Genomic DNA, 14,501 nt, shown 5'->3' with positions numbered 1-14,501 from the left:
TTTGCGTTTTTTCGTTGAGGTCTTAACGCCTTTAAGGGCACTCTCAACCTGGCTCCTTATTAGTGACTTTAGGTTTGAGGCAAACGCCGGGGATTCTTCCTGAATTCTTTTCTCTATGCAAATGCTGCATAGCTTTTTCTCCCATGAGGAAGGTAGCTCTTCCGGGCATATAGCACATACCCTGTGCTTTGATTTGGCTACACATTTCTTTCCCTAGAAAAAAGAGTAACTCTGTATTAAACTCAGGACTTTCACGTAGATCACTCACCCTCCTGTGGACAAGAGATACCATCTCGGGCCTGGGGACTATATCCACCGCTGGATTCGTCACAGGTCGCATTGTTTTTGCAGAAGTTCGGCTGCGTTGCGATCCCGAGTGTCCACTGCTGCTGCGCTGCTGAGAGGAAGTGTTTCCCTTGCGCTGATGCTGTGTATGCTGGTGCCGCTGTACCTGCGCTTGCTCAGGAGATAGCTGTATAGTCTCCTGTGCATCCTGCTGCTCCTGGTCGGTCATAGTGGCCTCCGCACTGTGATTAGTGCAAAGGAGGTTTGAATTGTCCCCATTTTTTCGCCTGGAGGCGCTCCTTTATGCCATGCGCCGCCGGCGGAAGTGGTGATCTGCGCATGTGCACTGCTCGTTCACTTAGAGGAATGTATAAGCGGGGACGCGCTCGCGCGTGGCCCCTCAGCGTTCTGTCTGCCGGCGCTGTGCAGCGGTACAGGGGCTATCCCGGTGACCGCCGCCACCTGCCTCCTTTTTTTTTTTTTTTTTTTTTTCTTTTGGGGAAGGCAGACTTGATCCTCCTTCACTGCCCCCCCCCTCCCCCCACTCACCCTCAAGGTCCGCCGACCCCTGCGGTGGTGCTTAAGGGAAGGAAAAAAGGGGAGAAAAACCGCTCGACCCAGCCGTGACAGGGCGCCCCCTGCCAGGAACCGAACTGGATCAGCCCCTGGTATCCTACGAAGGATCTTCAGGTACGTGCTGTAGGTTCCCCGTCAGGGACAGGAAACCAACTGATGTGGAAGAGAGGTACGCCCTTTTTCACCTGTAGGTTTCCTGTCCCTGGGGGCGGACCCCTCTCTCCCTGTGGTGCCATCATGGGGGAAAGAGAAAAACGGCCAGGTCATTAAGGTCAAAATAGGCTGGGTCATGAAGGGGTTAAACCTGAAAGGGCGCACCTGTGACGTGAAAATAATTCCCGGAGACTACCTCTTGAAGCTCATCAAGAGAATGCCAAGAGTGTGCAAAGCAGTCATCAAAGCAAAAGGTGGCTACTTTGAAGAACCTAGAATATAAGACATAATTTCAGTTGTTTCACACTTTTTTGTTAAGTATATAATTCCACATGTGTTAATTCATAGTTTTGATGCCTTCAGTGTGAATGTACAATTTTCATAGTCATGAAAATACAGAAAAATCTTTAAATGAGAAGGTGCGTCCAAACTTTTGGTCTGTACTGTACATGACCCACTTATGGAGAAATCCGCTCCTTGAAACTCATTGGGTTTAGCTCCTAGCGATTTCAGTGAGCTATAGATCTCTCGACGGATATCCGGAATATATAATCCTTATATCTCTAGCCTGGATTGGTGCCACTATATAGCAGGGGGGAGGGAGTTGCCTGCAGGCAAAAAGAGGAGAACTCAAGACATGGCATGTTCATATTATCGTGACACTTACCGGCGCCATAATCGCTGGGCATCTCCTTCGCGTCACTTGGCAGATCGCTCATCATCTCATCGGCTTCTTGTTTAACCTCCACTTTAATAACAGTCAGATCTTCCCCCTGATACACCAGGTGTAATACGTCAGTACAATATGGCAGCAAGATGGTGAAATCTAACAGATCAGTGTAATGGAAGAGGGCTGGAAATTAAGGTAAGAATCTTCTTAAAAGTTTTCTTTTTGGGAGAGTTAAATTTGTAAAAGGAACTTGTAGTAAGAAAAGAAATCCTATAAATCAGGTTTTTATGCTACATATAATAGGGGTATTACATACAATGGCCTTTATGTGCCTCCCAGAATAAAGACCCCGTCACACTTAGCGACGCTAAAGCGATCCCGACAACGATACGACCTGTCAGGGATCGTTGCTGCGTCACTATGAGGTCGCTGGTGAGATGTCAAACAGTGAGATCTTCCCAACGATGCAGCAGCGATGCGGCGACCTGTAGCGACCTGTACAACGATGTCACATGGCAGCTATTATGACGATTCAGAGGGACGTCCTGTGTGACAAGGTCGTTGGTAAGGTGTCAAACACAGCTATGTCAGCGGGACCTCAACGATCAAAAAAAGGTCCAGGCCATTCTGACACGACCAGCGATCTCACAGCAGGGGCCTGGTCGCTGCTACGTGTCAAACATAGCGAGATCGCTACGGAGGTCGCTGTTGCGTCACAAAACTTGTGACTCAGCAGCGATCTCGCTAGCGACCTCGCTTAGTGTGACGGGGGCTTAAGCCTGGAAACATACAGACCCCCTGGGGTGCATTGTGACTACAGCCACGGCTCCTGTTACAGCACTAAATAAATGTGTGGACTGGGTCAAATTATGTCACCAAGTTTAGGAAAACCTGTCTTGGGCTTTTATTTTTGAAGAGATCTGTAGGATGGTGGTGGGACGGATCTCTCCCTCCAGTCCGGTTTTTACAAAAGGCCCATGGCTGTGTGAAGCTAACAAGCCAGCGGCATGGGCGGGTGACCACGATAGCACTCGAGACCCTTACAGCGACACAGGAGTGCAAGTCCCCGCCGCACAGGAGGAGTGCAAGTCCCCGCCGCACAGGAGGAGTGCAAGTCCCCGCCGCACAGGAGGAGTGCAAGTCCCCGCCGCACAGGAGGAGTGCAAGTCCCCGCCGCACAGGAGGAGTGCAAGTCCCCGCCGCACAGGAGGAGTGCAAGTCCCCGCCGCACAGGAGGAGTGCAAGTCCCCGCCGCACAGGAGGAGTGCAAGTCCCCGCCGCACAGGACTTTATTTCCGTATTCCCGGCTGTGATCTGGAGGTGAGCGACTGCATGTGTGCGGAGTCTGGACAATAAAGGAACTCTTTGGTCTTCAGATTCTGAAACGAACGAAGTGATGTGATCGGTCTTAAGTCTCGTTACTCTTTTTTTTAATTAAGTTTGCTGGTTTCGTGTTTTTTTTCTTGCATTTTTCTAAGTTCTGTTGTTTCTATTTTAAAGCGTAGAACTTTGTTGACATTTGATCTAAGACTCCATTGCCTTTCCTAGGAGTATTGAAACCTGTTGACTGCAGTAAACCACCAAAAACTTATGACAAAATTTACAACTGGATGGACAAAAATGTCCGCACGTCCCTCTATAGATTTGATACAGAGCTCAGTAACATCTACCTGAGGAGCCTCCGGGACGTTGTGACTTCCCTCTGGGCGGTTCCGGGAATGCAGAGGACGGGGACATCTCTCTGGGGGGCTTCTTTCATCTGTAGGAGACACAGAACAGATAGTTTCCATGTGATGATAGTTGTATCTAGAGGACGCTCTTTGACAACCAGTGATGGTCTCCCCTCCTTACATGGCTGATCAGCCGCCCGCTCCCCTTTTTCATCTATAACCACGACATTAATATTCATCAGATCTTCACCCTAAGCCGAAAAATAAAAAAATACTGAAGAATGAACTTTGGTTCCATCTCTCTATGGTCGTATTTCGGTGAGGGCTCAGCACCATCTACCTGCTGATTCTCTGGGACGTTGTGATTCTCCTCTGGACAGACCTGAGGACACGGAGGATGGGGACATCTCTCTGGTGGGTTTCTCCTTCTGGATTCATCTATGGGAGACAGAGACACAGTGACAGAACCATAACCTTCTGGAGATCTGTCCATACATCACACACTTCTCTCACCTCCCTTGTTACAGATCATTATCAGGGTGATATAATAAATATTGAGCTCGCCAACTTTCTGCTGGAACACCAACATAACACGGTGGTGCCCACATTATCATCTCAGGATCCGCACTGTGGAGCTCAGGAATATGAGTAATCTCAAAAGTTGTCCTGCTCGTAAGTATCCATGGTGCTAGATAAGTGTCACGGATCCCACTGTGCTTCCACCAATATGTCATGGTTCAGGGGGAAGATACCTTTATCATCCCCACCACTCACATCAATTTGTTATAACTACTCCCACTCAGGCGGGAACAATAATTATCAAGGACGCCGTTGTTACAAAGCCTCACAAACGCACAGGACAAAGTATGCTTCCACCAGCTCCGATTCTCTTAATTGTTAACGGGTCCGGAGCCAACCGAAATCAGTAGCATAATTCACTTCAGAGGACGCGACAGTTCGCTTAGAGCAAGGAGAGACAAGCTAATAAATTGTATATTTTACTCCAAAAAAAGTAGGCAGTGATTACAAAGTATAAAAAGACTAGATGGTGGCCCGATTCTAACGTATAGGGTATTCTAGAATATGTAGGTAGTATATAACACAACCGACGTAGTATATAACAGAGCTACGTAGTATATAACACAACCGACGTAGTATATAACAGAGCTACGTGTTATATAACAGAGCTACGTAGTATATAACAGAGCTACGTAGTATATAACAGAGCTACGTAGTATATAAGAGCTACGTAGTATATAACAGAGCTACGTAGTATATAACAGAGCTACGTAGTATATAACAGAGCTACGTAGTATATAACAGAGCTACGTAGTATATAACAGAGCTACGTAGTATATAACAGAGCTACGTAGTATATAACAGAGCTACGTAGTATATAACAGAGCTACGTAGTATATAACAGAGCTACGTAGTATATAACAGAGCTACGTAGTATATAACAGAGCGTACGTAGTATATAACATAGCCACGTAGTGTACTGCACAGGTATGTAGTATATTGCACAGCCACATTGTATATTGCCCAGCTACATAGTATATAGCAGAGACGTAGTATATAACAGAGCCCACGCAGTATATAGCAATGTGGGCACTATATGTGTGGTTAAAAAAGACTTAAAATAAAAAATAAACATATACTCACCTTCCGAAGGCCCCTTGAAGTCCTGGCGCCTGTGTGCGGTGCACGTGGCAGCTTCCCAGGGTTGGTATGAGCGCAGGACCTGTGATGACGTTGCGGTCACATGACCGTGATGTCATGGCAGGTCCTCCTCGCATACCATCCTTGGCACCGGAACTTGCCGCTTGCACTGCCGAGGACAGCGCGCGACGTCGGAGGGTGAGAATAACCTTTTTTTTTTAAATTATTATTATTTGTAAAATTAGATCTTTTTACTATTGATGCTGCATACGCAGCATCAATAATAAAAAGTTGGTCACACAGGGTTAATAGCTGTGTTAACGGAGTGCGTTGCACCGCGGTCCGTTAACGCTGGCATTAACCCTGTGTGAGCGCTCAGCGCTGACTGCAGGGCAGTAAAGCAGCGGCCATTTCGCTGCCAGACTATGGCCGTCGCTGATTGGTCGTGGCAATGGTCATGGGCGCTTTGCCACGACCAATCAGCGACTTGGATTTCCATGACAGACAGAGGCCGCAACCAATGAATATCCGCTACAGAAAGAAAGAAAGACAGAAAGACGGAAGTAGAGCTTAGACAATTATATAGTAGATATTATAAAGGAGACAATATCATACAATACATACAATACAAATTACAAATAAAAGGATTAAAATTGAAAAGAACACTTACAGGTCGTTTATATCATTTCAAATCACATTGGCTGGCCGTGGGCTTTGTAGGATGCACACATCTAGATGCATATCACATATGTACGCAGCTGGATCCCGGACAGAAAGACACTGCAAGAATGCTGTCTCACTAAGGTATTCCTAGCCCAAAACCCAGGCACTCCCCCTGCGGTGACATCACTTAGGGACTGAAACCTCCCCTTTTCGTAGAATACGAAAACTATTTTTACGCATATCTCGCTGTATGAATCTCGCATACGAACTACACCAGGTTCCCGGGGTGCACCACATCGGGGCGATTCTTTGAAGTGAAAGCACGGCGAAATTACATGAACCGCTTAAAGGGAACCTGTTACCCCCTGGCGTTTTTAACTTAAAGAGCCACCTTGTGCAGCACTAATGCTGCATTCTGTCAAGGTCGCTCTTTTATTTGGGGTCCCCCTTCCAATGCGGAAATATTCGTTTTTATAATTTGCCCACCATACCTGTAGTCTGTCCAGGGGGCATGTCTTTTCCCCCAAACACAAACGCCTCCCAGCCCTCACTCATTTCCTCCGTGCGCCGGACACCCTTAGTGTTAGGGACAAGGAATGAACCCCTGGTCTCGGAACAAGCGAGAACAGTCGTGACAATGACTACTCAAACTGCCTTCAAAGTTTATAGGATGAGGTCGCCAAACTCAATTTGTAAAGAAAAATCTAGCTTCGCCCCTGAGTTATCTTGACAGGTTCGGCTCATCGAGTAACCCTTTAACTGTCTATGATGGATATGCACAACAGTGGCATTTTTAGTGCCCTGATCTTGGCCAGGCATACGTCTCAGGCAGTTGTGCGGCGGTGCCGTGTTGGCTAGTCTTTATAGGAGATCGTGATTTTCACTACATATTACAGACTTAGGTGCCCTTAGGGGACTGGAAAAAATATATCTTAAAAAAAAATAAAAATATTGGAATCATCCTCTTTTCCCCAGTTAAGAATGAAGAAATTTTATAAAATAATAGAACAAATGCATATTTGGCATTTTTTACATACTGTCACGTTCATGGGGAGGATACCTTTATCATCCCCACCACTCACATCACTTTGTCATGAACCGGGGTTGTTTGGTTGCCCCTGGTTCTTTCTGAAGTGGATTTATCAATATCCCACTTCCAGTCTGGAACATGCAGCTCTCCGGTGCCCCCTTACCCCCAGGTCAGACACGGTACTGCACCTAGGATAATTAGTCGCCAGAAAGGCTTCCTGCTATGTACTGGCTAATTGGCACACTGCAGCGAGGGTGATGTAACTACTCCCACTCAGGCGGGAACAACAATTATCAACGCCGCCGTCGCTACAAAGTCTCCCAAACGCACAGGACAAATCCGCTGCCACCATCTCAGATTTCTTAATTATTAACGGGTCCGGAGCCAACCCAGATTAGTAGCGTAATTCACCTCAGAGGACGTGACAGTTCGTTATAGAGCAAGGAGAGACAAAGCTAGTAATTTTATATATTTTACTCAAAAAAAGGTAAAGTAGGCAGTATTTACAGAAGTATAAAAAGATACTATAAAGACGACAAGTATCGTATGTACAGTACAATTACAAATAAAATGGGATTAAAGTTGAAGAGAACACTTACATTGCATTATGTCATTTCATCTCATGGCTAGCCATCAGCGGTGGGGGATGGGCGAGCATATATCTAGATGCATCACCCCTGTCTCTCAGCTAGCTCCGGACAAAAGACTTGGGAAGACTGCTGCTTCACTCACTTATTTCCCAGCCTAAAACCAAGGCACTCCCCCTGTGGTGACCTCACTTAGAGGCTGAATCCTCCCCTTTTTAACCATTTTTATACCTAGCTCGCTGTATGAACCTCGTATACGAAAGACACAATGATCAGGAGGTGCACCACGTCGGGGGGAATATTTTAAGTGTAAACACAGCGTAGTTACGTGACCCGCTTATGGAGAAACCCGCTCCTTGCACTCGTTGGGTTTAGCTTCTAGTGATTTCAGGGAGTTATAGATCTCTCGATGGACATCCGGAATATATAATCCTTATATCTCTAGCCCTGATCGGTGCCAATATATATAACCTTAAAAGAACAATAGAATCCCATGCTTTCTGTACCAGTTTTAGCCAGTATCAGGTAGGAGGGGGGAATGAGGAGTGTAAGGAGACCTGCTTTTGCAGCTCAAAGCCATAAAAATTCTTGAAGGAGGAGGGAAATGAGGGGTTTAGGATTCCAGCCTTCTGCTGGCAAGCACAGGAAACTGCATCTGAGAGCTCTGTATGTGTAATTGAAGTATTCAGAACTTCTTCCTATTTCCTGACACATACTCTCTTGGCATTTGACCTCAGATTCCTTGACTTCCCTGCCTCATTGCTTGCCAATTCTATCAGCAATGTGTCAGAACTGAAATAACATAACAAAGCTATTCCTGCTCTTCATCAATGATAGTCTAAGGTTCGCTAGGCTGTTATGGTTCTGCGACTGTGTAATAGTCATAGCTTGATCCAGAATGTCTCCTCTTACCTTGTGATGCAGGATGTCGAGAGTTTTCCATCATGACGTTCTCGTACTGATCCTTGTGTTCTTCCAGATACTCCCACATCTACAGGGAGAAATAAGACAGTGACGTTCTGGTACAGATAAGGAACCCGATACACACAATGGTACAGTCATCACCCAGTCAGTGCCGGTCCTTTATAATGTCCCAGCATTCCCACCTCTCCGGTCAGCAGCTCAATAATCTTGTTGGTGACTTCTAGGATCTTTTGCTTATTGTTCCCGTCACGTATCCAGGGAGGCTCTTTGATGAGGCTCCTGCTCCGCCCTCCTGGCTCTTGGTTGCTGGGAGTCACACAATCCTCCGTAGTCTTCTTCACTATTGTGTAATCCTGTATATGAAGAGACACTGATAAATGTCATTACACAATACGAGAGTTGTCATGTAGATCTCTCTAGAGAATTACCATCTGCTTCCTTCCACCCAAACGCAACTCATTAAACTACCAACTAGCACTGGAAATCTCACGGCTAACCTTCCTGACATTGTGGAGGATAGATCCCATCACACCAGGAGACGCATTATGACCTTTACCTCCTCCGCATAGTCACTCACTGCTCCTGCCATAGATTACTGTGATACCTAACAGTTTAGGGTGGGCGGTTTTGGTTCTTTTACGCCGCTCTCTTAGAAAAACTAAGCCTACTTCCGAACTGATCAGCCACGACTTCCCCTCGCCTCACACGACACATGGCTAAAACCTGCCACGAGACACAGATCTGCTGCCACTACTTGTATGTTCTCCTCCCAGCCGAGCACCGGTCAGTGCTGTACATCGATGTTACGGGTGGTCTACAGAACACTAGGGGAGAAGGATCTGCTCTCCACCGAGCATGAGGGACGTGATAACGGCGAATCTGCACCGACTAAGAGGTAACATCATTCACTGCAGGATTCAAGTCGTACAAGAAGAAGAAGTAGCGTTACTCCTCATGTAAACCCCACCGTCCCGAAAAAGACCAGAGAACCATAGAGACGTCACCTCTCCGGTCAGCAGGTAGATGATCTCCATGGTGAAGTTTAATAATCTTTCAGTTATGGTTTCTCGGTTTTTCTCCATCCCTGATTCCTCGTTCAGAAGAAAGATAGAAGTATCGATCAGGTCCTGTGATCTGGTAATGCAGAAAACGGGAGAAGCAAAGAGATACAGAACCTGCTTTATTAAAGGGAATGTCAGAACCTGCTTTATTAAAGGGAAGGTGTCTGCAAAAGATTTTATTTTCCAACAATTGAAAAAACAACAAAATATTAATGTTTGGATTAAAAAATATGTAAATTTTTTTTAATGGAATAAAATATGAAATTCAAGCCTAGTGTAGCGCTAGCTCGCATTACGACTGCTGTAAAAGTGGGCGGGGTCTGCTCCGTGTGTCTGATGTCTCCTCCCCTTCTGGGCGTTTGTAAAAGGATAAAGGGAGAAAGAAGTTTATGATCAAAGTGCGGAGACATCACTGGTGACTGCACAGTAACAGCGACACATGGAGCGGGTCAGCGGGGAACACTGGTATCTCCCCACACCACTGACCTCCCACAGCCCCCATGTATCTCCCGTGCCCCCCACACCGCTGACCTCCCACAGCCCCCATGTATCTCCAGTGCCCCCCACACCGCTGACCTCCCACAGCCTCCATGTATCTCCAGTGCCCCCCACACCGCTGACCCCCCACAGCCCCCATGTATCTCCAGTGCCCCCCACACCCCTGACCTCCCACAGCCCCCATGTATCTCCAGCGCCCACCACACCGCTGAACCCCCTCAGCCCCCATGTATCTCCAGTGCCCCCCACACGGCTGACCCCCCACAGCCCCCATGTATCTCCAGTGCCCCCCACACCGCTGACCCCCCACAGCCCCCATGTATCTCCAGTGCCCCCCACACCGCTGACCCCCCACAGCCCCCATGTATCTCCAGTGCCCCCCACACCGCTGACCCCCCACAGCCCCCATGTATCTCCAGTGCCCCCCACACCGCTGACCTCCCACAGCCCCCATGTATCTCCAGTGCCCCCCACACCGCTGACCTCCCACAGCCCCCATGTATCTCCAGTGCCCCCCACACGGCTGACCCCCCACAGCCCCCATGTATCTCCAGTGCCCCCCACACCGCTGACCTCCCACAGCCTCCATGTATCTCCAGTGCCCCCCACACCGCTGACCTCCCACAGCCTCCATATATCTCCAGTGCCCCCCACAGCCCCCATATATCTCCAGTGCCCCCCACACCGCTGACCTCCCACAGCCCCCATGTATCTCCAGTGCCCCCCACACCGCTGACCTCCCACAGCCCCCATGTATCTCCAGTGCCCCCCACACCGCTGACCCCCCACAGCCTCCATGTATCTCCAGTGCCCCCCACACCGCTGACCTCCCACAGCCTCCATGTATCTCCAGTGCCCCCCACACCGCTGACCTCCCACAGCCCCCATGTATCTCCAGTGCCCCCCACACCGCTGACCTCCCACAGCCTCCATGTATCTCCAGTGCCCCCCACAGCCTCCATGTATCTCCAGTGCCCCCCACACCACTGACCTCCCACAGCCTCCATGTATCTCCAGTGCCCCCCACACCGCTGACCTCCCACAGCCTCCATGTATCTCCAGTGCCCCCCACACCGCTGACCTCCCACAGCCCCCATGTATCTCCAGTGCCCCCCACACCGCTGACCTCCCACAGCCTCCATGTATCTCCAGTGCCCCCCACACCGCTGACCTCCCACAGCCCCCATGTATCTCCAGTGCCCCCCACACCGCTGACCTCCCACAGCCCCCATGTATCTCCAGTGCCCCCCACACCACTGACCTCCCACAGCCCCCATGTATCTCCAGTGCCCCCCACACCGCTGACCTCCCACAGCCCCCATGTATCTCCAGTGCCCCCCACACCGCTGACCTCCCACAGCCTCCATGTATCTCCAGTGCCCCCCACACCGCTGACCTCCCACAGCCCCCATGTATCTCCAGTGCCCCCCACACCGCTGACCTCCCACAGCCCCCATGTATCTCCAGTGCCCCCCACACCGCTGACCTCCCACAGCCTCCATGTATCTCCAGTGCCCCCCACACCACTGACCCCCCACAGCCCCCATGTATCTCCAGTGCCCCCCACACCGCTGACCCCCCACAGCCCCCATGTATCTCCAGTGCCCCCCACACCGCTGACCTCCCACAGCCCCCATGTATCTCCAGTGCCCCCCACACCGCTGACCTCCCACAGCCCCCATGTATCTCCAGTGCCCCCCACACCGCTGACCTCCCACAGCCTCCATGTATCTCCAGTGCCCCCCACACCGCTGACCTCCCACAGCCTCCATGTATCTCCAGTGCCCCCCACAGCCTCCATGTATCTCCAGTGCCCCCCACACCACTGACCTCCCACAGCCTCCATGTATCTCCAGTGCCCCCCACACCGCTGACCTCCCACAGCCTCCATGTATCTCCAGTGCCCCCCACAGCCTCCATGTATCTCCAGTGCCCCCCACACCACTTACCTCCCACAGCCTCCATGTATCTCCAGTGCCCCCCACACCGCTGACCTCCCACAGCCTCCATGTATCTCCAGTGCCCCCCACACCGCTGACCTCCCACAGCCCCCATGTATCTCCAGTGCCCCCCACACCGCTGACCTCCCACAGCCTCCATGTATCTCCAGTGCCCCCCACACCGCTGACCTCCCACAGCCCCATGTATCTCCAGTGCCCCCCACACCGCTGACCTCCCACAGCCCCCATGTATCTCCAGTGCCCCCCACACCACTGACCTCCCACAGCCCCCATGTATCTCCAGTGCCCCCCACACCGCTGACCTCCCACAGCCCCCATGTATCTCCAGTGCCCCCCACACCGCTGACCTCCCACAGCCTCCATGTATCTCCAGTGCCCCCCACACCGCTGACCTCCCACAGCCCCCATGTATCTCCAGTGCCCCCCACACCGCTGACCTCCCACAGCCCCCATGTATCTCCAGTGCCCCCCACACCGCTGACCTCCCACAGCCCCCATGTATCTCCAGTGCCCCCCACACCGCTGACCTCCCACAGCCTCCATGTATCTCCAGTGCCCCCCACACCACTGACCCCCCACAGCCCCCATGTATCTCCAGTGCCCCCCACACCGCTGACCCCCCACAGCCCCCATGTATCTCCAGTGCCCCCCACACCGCTGACCTCCCACAGCCCCCATGTATCTCCAGTGCCCCCCACACCGCTGACCTCCCACAGCCCCCATGTATCTCCAGTGCCCCCCACACCGCTGACCTCCCACAGCCTCCATGTATCTCCAGTGCCCCCCACACCGCTGACCTCCCACAGCCCCCATGTATCTCCAGTGCCCCCCACACCGCTGACCTCCCACAGCCCCCATGTATCTCCAGTGCCCCCCACACCGCTGACCTCCCACAGCCCCCATGTATCTCCAGTGCCCCCCACACCGCTGACCCCCCACAGCCCCCATGTATCTCCAGTGCCCCCCACACCGCTGACCTCCCACAGCCCCCATGTATCTCCAGTGCCCCCCACACCGCTGACCTCCCACAGCCTCCATGTATCTCCAGTGCCCCCCACACCACTGACCTCCCACAGCCCCCATGTATCTCCAGTGCCCCCCACACCGCTGACCTCCCACAGCCTCCATGTATCTCCAGTGCCCCCCACACCGCTGACCTCCCACAGCTCCCATGTATCTCCAGTGCCCCCCACACCGCTGACCTCCCACAGCCTCCATGTATCTCCAGTGCCCCCCACACCGCTGACCTCCCACAGCCCCCATGTATCTCCAGTGCCCCCCACACCGCTGACCTCCCACAGCCTCCATGTATCTCCAGTGCCCCCCACACCGCTGACCTCCCACAGCCTCCATGTATCTCCAGTGCCCCCCACACCGCTGACCTCCCACAGCCCCCATGTATCTCCAGTGCCCCCCACACCGCTGACCTCCCACAGCCCCCATGTATCTCCAGTGCCCCCCACACCGCTGACCTCCCACAGCCCCCATGTATCTCCAGTGCCCCCCACACCGCTGACCTCCCACAGCCCCCATGTATCTCCCGCCATTACCTCTTTGTAGATTTTCTTTTCTGATTTGCAGCTTGTCATCTAGGAGTGAAGGACCTGTGATGACGTCATCACCATGCGACCAGTCACGTGAGGGGGCGGAGCTCAGCACTGACATTGTCAATGGTGGATGAAGGACCTTTGTGGTGACCATGTGACCTGAGGGGGAGGAGCTTGTGCTGTGAGGAGAAATGATGGAGCGGAGGATTCTCTTCACCTCAGAGAACAAGGACATGCTGGGAGTTGTAGTGTTTAGTTCCTTCCTTTCTGTTTTTTGGACGGATCCGTTGAAGTAGTGACATCTGGAAATTTAAGAAACCGAATTCTGAGAGAGAAGAGAGATTTTCCTGAAATGAAAAATGGGTTCCGGGCATCTGTCACCGTGTACACAGAAAACGTTAGCATGTACGTTGTCTCCGTCCGACGGACAATGACTTTACGACAGAAACGGAAGGCCATCCATCGCCAATACAAGTCTATGGGAAAAAAACGGATCCAGCAGCAACATTTGCTGGATCCGTAATTTTTCTAAAAACGACTGATTGTGACTGAGTTTGTGGGGGAAAGCCCCTGTTTAGGCACATGGCAGGGCTCAGAAGGGCGCGAGCAACGTTTGACTTTTTGAACGCATAATTGGATGGAGTCAATGGCGGGCGACATGTTGCGTTTGGAGATCTGATGTATCTAAACAGTGAAACCCCCCCCCCGATTCCAACTTCAATCCTAACGCCGCCCTAACCCCAACACAACCCTAACCCCAATAGCACAACTGTAACCCTAACACCACAACCCTAGCTCTAACTGCAAAGAATGGGAAAAAAACAAACATTTTTTATGTTATTACTTTTACCTAACTAAGGGGGTGACAAATGGAGGTTTGATTTTCAATTTTTTGTATTTTGATCAGTATGATAGGGTCTATCACAGTGATCAAAATGAACTAATAGGAAGATCTATTGTCGCCGGGTACCAGCCGGCAGATCTCGGCAGGCGCACTGCGCAGGCGCACTGCGCATGCGCCCCGGTAGGCAACACACCGGAGATTTTCCAACACTGGAGGGCGCTATACCCTTATTTCTCAGCGCCGTTAAAAAACGTCTCTGAGGAACAAGTACCAATAACTGCTGCTGTTAAATGGCCTATCGGCGATCGTTAATGGGTTAAACAATACAAGTCACGACTGGTACAGGAGGAGAGAGGACCCTGCCGTGAGGGCT

General features: G+C 51.1%; 1 protein-coding gene across 1 annotated transcript in view; it reads right to left on the bottom strand.

Annotated features, from left to right (window-relative positions):
• Nucleotides 1-13,432, bottom strand: part of LOC143783129 (uncharacterized) — a 79,797-nt gene extending 66,365 nt beyond the window's left edge. Inside the window, exons 1-8 of the mRNA XM_077271427.1 lie at nucleotides 13,288-13,432; nucleotides 9,222-9,351; nucleotides 8,400-8,570; nucleotides 8,206-8,284; nucleotides 3,695-3,792; nucleotides 3,536-3,605; nucleotides 3,355-3,443; nucleotides 1,682-1,787 (exon numbers count right to left, since the gene is read on the bottom strand). Coding sequence (XP_077127542.1) covers nucleotides 1,682-1,787; nucleotides 3,355-3,443; nucleotides 3,536-3,605; nucleotides 3,695-3,792; nucleotides 8,206-8,284; nucleotides 8,400-8,570; nucleotides 9,222-9,299 — 691 coding nt within the window. The 5' untranslated portion in view covers nucleotides 9,300-9,351; nucleotides 13,288-13,432. The remainder of the gene's footprint in view (nucleotides 1-1,681; nucleotides 1,788-3,354; nucleotides 3,444-3,535; nucleotides 3,606-3,694; nucleotides 3,793-8,205; nucleotides 8,285-8,399; nucleotides 8,571-9,221; nucleotides 9,352-13,287) is intronic.
• Nucleotides 13,433-14,501: the final 1,069 nt, after the last annotated feature.

This window comes from Ranitomeya variabilis, chromosome 6 (genome assembly GCF_051348905.1).
Source record: "Ranitomeya variabilis isolate aRanVar5 chromosome 6, aRanVar5.hap1, whole genome shotgun sequence".
Lineage (NCBI taxonomy): Eukaryota > Metazoa > Chordata > Amphibia > Anura > Dendrobatidae > Ranitomeya > Ranitomeya variabilis.
The sequence above is the reverse complement of the archived record's forward strand: the minus strand, read 5'-3'. Positions and strand labels throughout refer to the sequence as shown.